General features: G+C 44.3%; 1 protein-coding gene across 1 annotated transcript; it reads left to right on the top strand.

Moving 5' to 3' along the window:
• Positions 1 to 775: 775 nt before the first annotated feature.
• On the top strand, positions 776 to 10,890 carry si:dkey-156n14.3 (zinc finger protein ZXDC). Its single transcript, XM_034584329.1, has 10 exons — positions 776 to 3,012; positions 3,219 to 3,371; positions 3,972 to 4,050; positions 5,373 to 5,503; positions 6,622 to 6,792; positions 7,850 to 8,634; positions 8,916 to 9,003; positions 9,100 to 9,272; positions 9,517 to 9,618; positions 10,128 to 10,890. The coding sequence occupies exons 1-10, from the start codon at positions 1,038 to 1,040 to the stop codon at positions 10,212 to 10,214; spliced, it is 3,744 nt and encodes a 1,247-aa protein (XP_034440220.1). The 5' UTR covers positions 776 to 1,037; the 3' UTR covers positions 10,215 to 10,890.
• The last annotated feature ends 458 nt before the right edge of the window (positions 10,891 to 11,348 follow it).

The raw sequence follows: 11,348 nt of genomic DNA, 5'->3' as shown, positions 1-11,348 counted from the left end.
TTTTTCCTCCGCTAATGACCGCCTACAAGATTGAAAATATTCAGGGGGCCCCCCATATATGTCCCTTGGAATAATTTTACCTTTTTTTTTTTTTACATTTCTACATCCTTATGTGAAAGAACATCACAAGAGAAATGGTTTATAAAGATAACCGACATGTTTTAAAATATGTTCACCATGGCAACACTGTCGCCTCACAGCAAGAAAGCTCACAGGTCCAACTCTTTTCTGCAGGCACTCGGCCCAAAGACGTGCAGGTTATCTGAGGACTGTCTGTAGGTTTGAACATGAGTCGTTGAATGGTTGTTTGTCTTTTATGTCAGTGATAGACTGGTGACCAGTCCACTGTGTACCTCACCCCTCAGAATACAAGGTAGAATATAGCTAATAGTCCATATCTTATATACTCCCACATAGTGTTGTGATGCGGAAATTTGTTGAAGTAAATATTATATATATCAGAATCAGCTTTATTGGCCATGTATGTCTCCACATACAAGGAATTTGACTCCGTTTTTTTCATTGCTCAATGTACAGCAAACATATGTACAAGTAGGAAATATATATATATATATATATATATATATATGAAAATAAGACACAACAGAACTGACAATAACATGGAGAAATAGTACAATGATGCAGAGCGCAGATGCTAGAATAAAACTGGAAAGGTTGTCACAGGATACTTTATGTACATGAGGTAGGTGGAATATGCATGTATATATATATATATATATATATATATATCAAATTTTGAATATATAGATACAAGATTATTGCTCCTGACACTGTATGGTTGAATAAGTGTTCATCAGAGTAACGGCCAGAGGAAAGAAGCTGTTCTGGTGTCTGGTAGTTATGGTATATATTAAAATATGTATTTATCTTGTTGTTATCACTTAGAAAAAGACCCACACCAACAAGTCACCTACTAACGTGTACGTGTACGTGTGTGAGTGAGTGAGTGTGTGTGTGTGTGTGTGTGTGTGTACTAGGGCGGGCCTTTTGTGTGTCGCTGCTACAGGGATACCAAGATGGAAATTCAGGGGCTATCTGATGCCCAAAACATCCACTCTCAACATGGCGCCCTACATGGACCCACTTCGTCCCCTCTGCGCTCGGCGGCAGGACCGAGAGCTCAGCCGGATCAGAGTGAACCACACAGAGACAACAACAACAACACCAGGCCGAGGACGTCTGCGTTTCGCCTGCTGGCGGAAAATGGCAGCGGGACGGGGTTTGAGCCTGCTAGCAAACCGCAGCCGGCGAACAGGGCGCACGTACCGGGTCCCAAACAAAGTACCGGACTTCATAACGTGAACACGGAGAAAGAAAACGAGCTCAACGCCCTACTCGGCTCCCACGAGTCCGTCCGAAGTGCCTGGAGACTCGGTGTGGAGAATGTGGACTGCGGAATGCAAATGGCGCTGCCTCTGTTTGAAGGGGAAGAGGAACCGGAGCAGCAGCGGCAGCTAGCGTTACCATTTCCAGGTTTACGGCAGCAGCAGCAGCAGCAGCAGCGTGAGGACGGCGCCTTCAAGCAGCCTCCACTGGGCAGCCGAGTCTCCGCGGCGCCGGGGAGCTTCGGTGGGCCGAGCAGGGCGGACAGAACCACCCCGGAGCTATATGTAGTTGTTAACGTGCTTCAAGAGGACGGCGACGGCGAGCAGGGCAAACCCAGGGCGGATGTACCATGTATGGACGGCGGTAAAGTGAAGGGTAAGAAGCAGGAGTGGTGCAAAGCGCGTCCCTTCATGGAGGTGGGGAACGGGAGCAACCTTCTTGTCTGTGAGCCCAGCGACAGCCTGAACTGTGTGGACATACAGGCCGGCAACAAGACGGAGCATGTTTTCAACGTGCTGAACAGTAACTGTGCCGCTGTGTGCGCCAAACAGACTGCGTTTCACCGCACCGTCGAGGACGTAGTTCTGACAAACAAATATGGCGATAAGCTATGTGGTCAGATTTGCACAGAAAACGATGGAGGTAAACTGGCGCTTTCTCCGCAGTCCCGTGTCGACGAGAGCAGTGCCTTGATCTCCGGGAGCTCGGGCATCGCGGAAGCCATGGACTTTATTTCGGACTCATCGGGGCTGCAGGGCGATGCCGATCCCGTCACGGCCTCCTCGAGTCCGCCTGCCAGCGAAACCTTTTCCGGAACTATTATGATAAACAACCAAAGCATCGTAGTGACCATAGAAAACGGGATCCTGACTCTGGCGGCCCCACCGGAGGGCCATGTGCACAAAGAGGATGACATGGTGAGCTTGAAGGAGCATCTGGGCATGAAAGACCATGAGGATATTGTTCTCCTCAACTATGAAAGTGGCACTAAATCCATCGGGAAGATCAGCACATTAGCAGTATCCAGCAGCAGTCAGCAGGAAGAGCCCCGAGCTGGTCTGTCGGTGAGTGACTCTGAGCTGGCTCTGGCGGATGACTGCTCACTATCAGAGCTGGGCACCTCTCTGGACTCCTGTGCCATCATCAAGCAAGAGCCAGGGGTCCTGTGTGCAGTGACAGAGGCTGACCTGGTCACCCCAGCCCCCAGATTAACAGTGGCAGGCTGTGACAGCGAGGACTTCCAGTCTGTGCCACCAGTCCGGTCTAAGAAAGAGACAGTGGCATCTTTCTGCTGCCCAGAGCCGGGATGCTCCAGCACACTTGACACACGTCAGAAACTCAAGGTTCACCTCCTGAACCACGCAGAGGATCCTCGGCCCCACCAGTGCATTGTAGAGGGCTGCGGCTGGGCGTTTGCTACCTCTTACAAGCTCAAGCGACATCTCCAGTCCCATGACAAGCAGCGGCCACATACCTGCCAGTTTGAAGGCTGTGGGCGGCGTTTCACCACCGTGTACAACCTCAAGGCTCACGTCAAAGTCCACGAGCATGACAATTCCTTCATCTGTGAGATCTGCAGTGAGAGGTTTCGCAGCGCTGCACGACTCACCAATCACCAGAGGGTCCACTTTGAGCCGCAGAGGCCGCACAAGTGTGAATTCCCAGGTAACACAAGCTCATTTTACAATTACAGCCTCCCCGTGTCCACACACTAATCAGCTGATCATATCGGCCTGATATTGCATAACCCCACAATGGTCGTTGCACTGGTATGGTCTTATGTAAAGTGTTGCTAGAAAACCACCGTTCACAGTCAAGTAAAAATCAATAGTTAATATATTCCTGTTGCAAAAATGTCCTTTCCTCTACAGGCTGTGAGAAAACGTTCATCACCTTCAGTGCCCTCTTCTCCCATAATCGCACTCACTTCAGAGAAACAGGCCACTTCACCTGCAGCTACCCAGGCTGCGATAAGACGTACGACAAGGCCTGTCGCCTCAAGATCCACATGAGGAGTCACACGGGTAAGCACACATTAGAAGTGTCAGTAGCATTGTCCCCGCCCACCACCCCCACACATTACTCTTAGTCTGGACCTACAGGATCAGTGAATGGTCACTTCCCTTTTCTACAATAGTCAAAGAGGCAAAACAGACGTTGGATGCTGTTTTTTTTAAGAACAAGTCATTCTCCAATCACATGATTCTGTGAATGTGTAGCTCTTTGTTCTCTCATTTCAGTGGAGAGCAGCTCTTACTGCTGCACATTTCCAAAACATTACAAAACTAAGAATATGTCTCAACTGGACTGCATACATGCCTCCCACAAGTCCTTGAAATTCATGAAAGTTTGTGACTTTCAGAGAGGAAAAGTTATGGATGTATTTTCAAGTAGGCTTGAATAAGTCAAGAAAGTGATTTAATTTCTATATCCTGTGCTTCTGTTAAGCCTATTAATCATCATAACGATAACAGAAAAAAATCTTTGTTTTAACAGTAATCATACTTGGTTTATATCTCAAACTGGGATTTTGAATTTCATGTGTAATGACTGGGGACTCAAGTCTAGTGTTTTAGGATCTCAGATCGTGTTCACTGTAAATACACTCAGTTTCCTGTTTGCAGGTGAGAGGCCGTTTGTCTGCGACTCTGAGGGCTGTGCCTGGTCTTTCACCAGCATGTCCAAGTTGCTGCGACACAAACGGTAAGTTGTCAAATAAGTGATTGTAATAAGTAATATGTATTTTGGGAATATTTCCGTGCATTGTGTAGCTCATGTGACGACACCAGCTCCTCTTTTGAGTCAACGTTTGAAAAATGGCTGAGGTAAACACTGCTAAAGACACAGCGGATAGTTACAAGTCATTACAAGTGTGGATACAATTTAACTTAAAGTGTGCAAAGAAGAGCGTTAACTGCGAATGATTTCACATGGAACAGCAGCCCAACATCACTGGAATTTTGGAGCTCTTCTTCTTCTCTCGGTTTACTGGAGGATCTTAAACAACTTAAGGTTCATACTGCAGCGATGTTGTATTGCTGCATCATGTGAAATCAGCTTCACACAAGTGTTGTTTGAGGTTTTAACGTAAAACTGTCACACTTTTATCGATTGTCTCTTCCTCGACTCAACGAGGCGGGGAGAGGGCTGCAGTGGTCAAGAGACCTACAGGCTGAATGAAGAGAGGGAGCGCTGATGGTGAACACAAAGCAGGGAAACAAAAACACAAACCGTTATTTTCTGATTGTTTCACAGCGGTTATGTTCTAACGCACAAAAACAACCTGCTGGAAGATGTTTTGTGTAAATACAGACATGAATTCAACTCGGTGCAGTGAGAGAGAGATACTGTAGATACACCTCTGTCACACAGACGGCTCCCTGTCACATTCAGCAGGACCTTTTGACTTTTCTCAACCAAGTTTGACTATCCAGAATAAACAATTACATTATCAACAATGTCATTTTGACTGGTCGTGCTTTCACTGAGACGAGTAAGAACTTTTGTATAATATATATAAAACATCTTTTTTACTTCAAAACATTATCTTTGAATCAGTTCGAACTACTCAAAACTCAAATTTTATACATCTGTAATTACATAGTAAGATTCAAGCTACTTTTATCATTCTTTTTTGTCTGGTTTCTCATCAGTTGAATTATGATATTTGATTGTTATATTATAATCTTTAATTCAAGATCATGATATCTGCAACGCCATGCTGTCTAGTTCAAACTAAATTTAAGGTGTTTTGAATTTAAGTGAATGTAAGACATCTTGAACTTGGATGAGGACTAGTGAGAATTCAATTGTAGGTATCTGAAACTGGAATTATCATCATAATTAAGTTGCAGACATCTGTAATAAATATAAAGCATTGTGCAAGAAAATGAAGTTACTTTTCAAATAATCGATTCTGCATTTTCTGCATTAAACATGTAGTCAATATCCACCTCTGCTGTTGGTCCGCCCATTTAGTATGAGAAGGTTTCACTGACCACAGCCCTGTTCTTTATGTTAATCAGGAAACATGATGATGACCGTCGCTTTGTCTGTACGGAGGAGGGCTGTGGCAAGTCCTTTACCCGGGCGGAGCACCTCAAGGGTCACAGTATCACCCATCTGGGCACCAAGCCCTTCCACTGCCATGCAGAAGGTAGGAGTCACATGTTCTGCTGGGAGAAAGTCAATGGTTACTCGTATATCAAATATACTCGATGTATCACGGCTTGTACCACGTGTGATGTATTAAACGACTATCGCAACCATCGAGTATAAAGTTTAACGTGAATGTTTTAAGGCGTCAGCATGAAACTCTCTGAGTGTTGCTTCTCATGCCCCTTCCACAGCAGACTGCTCACTTCCCTGCCCATTCAGGAAACTCTCCTGCGCACATGTGTTTTTTTGAATCAGGAGAAGAGGGAAGACACTCAGAGAGCACGGAGAGAAAGAAAGTGAAGAGTCCCAGCGAGTTCACATGTTCAGAGACGGTTATTGACGGTTTGTTCATATTCCTTGTGAACGCTGAACCGAACTAATCAGATTACAAATGATGAACGTGAGCAGCGTTCACTCCAGTGAGAGGGGAGGTGTGTGTGTGTGTGTGTGTGTGTGTGTGTGTGTGTGTGTGTGTGTGTGTGTGTGTGTGTGTGTGTGTGTGTGTGTGTGTGTGTGTGTGTGTGTGTGTGTGTGTGTGTGTGTGTGTGTGTGTGTGTGTGTGTGTGTGCTCAGAGCGAGCTGGAGTTCACACACACACAGGCCCCGGGGCTCCGCCCCCACTTATTCTGCTACACAGTGAGATACGAGGCGCGTTTACGTCAAGCAGCCGCTCAGTGAAACAGTGGAAACAAACCACCAGAGTTTCCTCTATGATCCACAGCTGATCAATGATAAGAAGGCCCCGACTTTTACATTCGACTCGAAACGAGGTCATTTACGTGTTTTATGATTAAATGTTCGCTGATATCTACCGATGATGTGCGTTCAGGGCCGCTGTAAATCCTTACTTCTGATAGCTTAGCCACTTCATATATATCGCGATATGTCATAAAAATATAGCGATATTTGTTTTAGGCCATATCGCCCAGCCCTAGTTATACTCTACGTGCTTTATTAAAATGAAATGGACCTGTTTGATCAGTTGGAAATGAAGAGAGACAAGTTTAAATTTGTCTTCCACTTGGTTTTACAATACCGTTAAATACACAAGAAATTTGTTCTCTTTTTCTCAGTTTATCATGTTTTGACACTTGTGTCCTTTGTGTTATTTCTCAGGCTGTAATGCAAAGTTCTCAGCACGCAGCAGCCTGTACATCCACTCCAAGAAGCATAAGCAAGACAGCAGCACCCTGAGGACCCGCTGTCCTGTGGCCAACTGCTCCAAGCACTTCTCCTCCCGCAGCAGTCTTAAGAGCCACATGCTCAAACACCACCACCTCAGCCCCGGTTAGTGACTCTCACTGACTAATCATAACCTTAAAAGAAATACACTTGATGTTGTTGTTTTTTTAAGGGGAGCAAGGTGTCATGGTAATACCACTTATTATGACTAAATTACAAGAAATTGTATAAATGTAATATATGGCACCACAGGACACAGACTTGGCAGAAAAATACATGTGCATATTAAAAAAAAAAAAAGATTTGTTACTATACTGTGCAAGTTAGAATTTGTGTATGTAATTCTGAAAATTCCCATTCATGAATTATGAAACCTGTAAACATTGAGCAGCAGTACAGAATAATCTCACAGTTCAAAGTGTTCTCAGATTTTTGGAGGGCATTGTTCTAATTCATTTCGGGGGGGAATTAATTACAGCAGCAGATAGTCAAAATGAGGTAGACAGTTGAACACAAGAAAGTATTAAAATAGAATGAAGTAGGCAATAAAATATTAAAAAAATACAAAGAACATGTACATGTATACATATTTCACTATAGATGGAAAATAATTTGTATAGAAATGTACTTGAGTGCAGTGGCACAGATTGAGGTGTATATGTATGATTTTATTTTTGCATTATATATGACAAACCAGGTATTTGTAGGCTAGCACGTGTTCATATCATCAGCCACTACCGGGGAATTGCGTGTTAAGGCAAACTCGGCTGCAAGGACAGCCGCCGCAGAGAGAGACACAACGTTCTGCTCATTCAAATAAACAACAATGTGCTCCATCTAACAATTTTTTAATTCTTCCAAAAGTAACCCCTCTCGCAGCTCAGCCAAGTCCTTGACTTTACTTGCCTCCCACCACTTATCAAAAAACGCCCCCTTTTCATGTGCAAACTCGACTTACATCTGGTTGAAATAGCCGTGTACATATATGCATGTGTGTAAGCTGTTATAACTATATCGGTATGGTATACAACATGAATGAGAGCAGTAGTCCTATGAAGGGTTTTGTGACATGCACAGTGGATATATAACTCTACTAAACAATTTATTCCAATAGATGCTGTGGGAACAATGCTTACACTCTTTCCCCTCTCCTCCATGCCAGATGTTTTGAACCAAATGGAGACCACGCCCACCTTGACCCCCAGTAGCGAGCTCATCAGCTCCACCTCAACAACAGTTGCTGGGCCTGGTATTGCCGGGGGCGACCAGTTGACCCACTTGGACCTCAGCTCTCTTTTCTCCGCCGTGCCCGGAGGCACTGCACCCACCACTGGTATTGGACTGGGAATTCCTGTCGGCAGTAGTGGCTCGAACGGCACCTTCACAATGGACCTCTCCCTGGTCAGCTCAGGCATCCTGACCATTGACCCCTCCTCAGTTGGGGCCACTCTTTGTACCAGCTCTAGCACTGCCATGGCCAAGACTGTGGAACCCCTTATTTTAACAGCCAGTGCTGACATGGCCCCCCACCATAGTCTGGAGGGAACAGTTTGCGATGTCCTGCCCCCACAGGGCACCCTAAACCTAGATGATGTGCAGACGGTTACCCCAGAGGCCCTGGGAACCCTCACAGCTCTCACCATGCAGGGTGCTGGATCCTCTTTGGACCCCACTCTGCACCACCCACTCAGCTCCTCCAGTGCCCTGAGCGTGGAGGCCACAGCTGCCCTGGCCGTGGCTCCTGTGGCAGAGCTGCTGACCTCACCCTCTACGGTGGTTGAGGTTGGTGGTCAGGGGGGAGCGGGACCACTGCTGGGCTGTGTGGAGGTGTTGGGGCCTCCAGAAGGAGGAAAAGTCCTCACCCAGTTTGTTTTCCCTACTCACAGCAGCAACTTCAGCCCTCAGAAAGACCCAGAACTCAACGCTGTGTCACCAAGCAGCTTCCTTGTGAGTAACCATATTTTTTTAGACTGATACATTATTGTATTTAATCGGAAATTGAAATATTTTAAATCTCATTCTTCTGTACAATTTTGAAAGAATGAAAAACGTTTGCTTGGGTTGATACTTTTTTGTAAATGGCACAAAGGTCTAAGCCGTGAACTGTGCATAATTATTATTTATACACCTTTAACAATTTGTAGACATTTTCTAGACCAAAAATCCAAAATAATTGATAGTGAACATAAAGTGATTCAGTTCTAAAATGAGTCTACTTTGTGCATTAGGAGAGTGGAGGTTCTGCCAGGACTGACTACAGAGCCATCCAGCTGGCCAAGAAGAAGAAGAAACAAAGAGGCCCATCAGCCTCCTCTGGTAACACACTCATCATTTAGTGCTGCTCATTCAGATTAGATAAAAACCAAAATCTACAACAGTAAGTGATGGATAATTTGTCGATGTCAAATCCAGGCACTTCAGGATTGTGTCAAAGAAAAACCAAAGGAGCAAAGGCAGCTATTGCTCCTGGATCCCTGGCTCCCTCTGGTGCTCGTTACAGTGAGGGAGCTGCAGCAGCCAATGGGGGCCTGACTCTGCGAGACCCGGTCACAGGGGCCCAGTATGTCCAGATTCAGCTGCTGCAGGTGAGGTCCCAAATATCTGGTTACAATACAGTTTGTAGATCCGATGAAGCCACCTGATATTAAAAAACTTTATGACCTATTTGAAATTGCTTTTTGACTGAATGTGTCTCCCGAGGTTTTAAGTAATATATGATGATGACCTGTGTTGTGCAGCATATTCTAAAAGAGGTGACTGTATTGAATAGTCGGATGAAGCATAGTTACTGTTGACAGACATGCTGACAAAGTGTGTGTGTTCATGCAGGATGACCCAGCCAGTGATGGAGATCTGGCCTTTCAGCTAAGCTCTCAGCCCTCCAGCTCCCACTCTCAGCTCACTGTCGACCTGCCTGTCAACATTTTACAGGTGAGACATCTTCAGCCTCTCATGCCTTTAATCCACTTTGTGATACAGTGAGGTTATATTTCACAGCAAATCAAACACTAATGCACAAATCACAGCATGGTAAAAAGTTGTGATGCCAGAAACACTTCATGAAGTGATAAATGTAGATAAGAAAAGAACAGAAACAAGTAAAAATAATACTAAACCGTGATTGACCTGACAGCTGACGTAAACAGTGTATTTATATTTATTTTTATTCTTATTCATTTGGAAGCACAAGTTGGATTTCGCCACATGGTGTCAATGCAGTGGCCAAACTACTAGTAGCAATGATTAGAGCTGTCACGATATCAGATTTCTACTGAATAATGATATTTTTACAGTATCTATAGAAAGTTTGCGTGATGATAATAATAATAATATTATGTATGGGAATTATTGACATAGTATCAATAATTAGCTTTTTATTATTACCAGGATATCACGACAGCACGTCAGACAGCTGAGCTCTGTGACTCTTATGTTCACAGGAACCTTCAGTGATGGCCGAGGATGACAACGGTTCCGACAACTCCCAGTTCACAGGAAGCACAATCAACCTGCAGGACCTGGAGTGAGCAGTAGAGCTGCCGGTCAGAGTTCTCTCTGGCTCCTCATCACTGTCCACAGTTTACGTCAACACACCTGAGATATTTGTCTCCATCAAACAGTTGGCCCTAGTTTTGCCAGGACTTTAAAAGCCTTTTTGGACATGGTCGATATGGTTGAGGGAGGGGGTGGACATGATGTCACAGATAATGCACCTTGAGAAGAGAATTTGAGGACTCTTTGTTCAGAAGTTTATTATTATAGTGTTTGTATAAGTCCAGTTTTGTACCAAAATCGGGCCTGAGAGCACTGACATGTCAGTGGCTCCTACTGCTCTGTCCTGTGGTCGTTCGCAGCATCGGTGTCTATTCCATGGTGCCACATTGCCACTCATGCACACTCAGTGTGCCGTCTACGCTCCAGTTGCCTTACAGACGCCTCACGCCGTGCACACCTCCACCGGAAGGTTACCTGCTTTATTTGGTGCCATTTCAATCTCTCAAGTTTTGTTAGATTTATTTTTCTATGTTGGTAGTAGGTTCATGTTGAAAACATGCCTGATCATGTGTCTATTTACATAATATAATAAGTTGCTACCTTTCTGTAATAATCTCATCTGTTTGTTTATTTATTATTTAGCTGTGGGTTTACAGAATGGCTGAGCCAAACACAGATGGATTAAACAATTAAAGCACAATCACAGCAGTTTGTTGAAGTCTTCATTTGTATTCATTTATGATGCAGTGTTTTCATCTTGAGCTAATGAAAGATACAATGGTGTTAGAAAATATTCAAACCCCTTCATTCTGTGCTCACTTTGTGTTGTAGTTTTAAGTTTATTTGGATAAAGTACTTTGCACTTAACCCTAATGACAAAGTGAACAAAATTGACATGTTTGGATTTTTGTATTTATTGTTGTAATTTAAATGTCTCATTTCATTTAGTATTCAGACCTTTATTTCAGTAGCATACAGAAGCCTCTCTTTAGCAGGAGTTACAGCTTTGAGTCTTCCTGGGTGAAGACTATGAGCTGTAGTTTGTCAGAATCTCGTCAGATCCTTTCAGTCGAGTTTTTCTTCCAGGACCCGTCTGTATTTAGCTAAATGCTTTACCATAGGGATTTCCTTCGCAGTAAAACCACTTAATGATGGGGTAAGCATTT

The sequence above is a fragment of the Hippoglossus hippoglossus genome, chromosome 5 (genome assembly GCF_009819705.1).
Source record: "Hippoglossus hippoglossus isolate fHipHip1 chromosome 5, fHipHip1.pri, whole genome shotgun sequence".
NCBI lineage: Eukaryota > Metazoa > Chordata > Actinopteri > Pleuronectiformes > Pleuronectidae > Hippoglossus > Hippoglossus hippoglossus.
This window is presented reverse-complemented; position numbering and strand designations above follow the sequence as displayed.

Excerpts from the sequence above, each read along its gene's own strand:
- si:dkey-156n14.3 (XM_034584329.1), top strand. The coding sequence starts at position 1,038 with ATGGAAATTCAGGGGCTATCTGATGCCCAAAACATCCACTCTCAACAT. Across the intron at positions 3,372-3,971 it reads CCACATGAGGAGTCACACGG|GTGAGAGGCCGTTTGTCTGC; the intron begins GTAAGCACACAT and ends TCCTGTTTGCAG. Across the intron at positions 9,619-10,127 it reads TGCCTGTCAACATTTTACAG|GAACCTTCAGTGATGGCCGA; the intron begins GTGAGACATCTT and ends TTATGTTCACAG.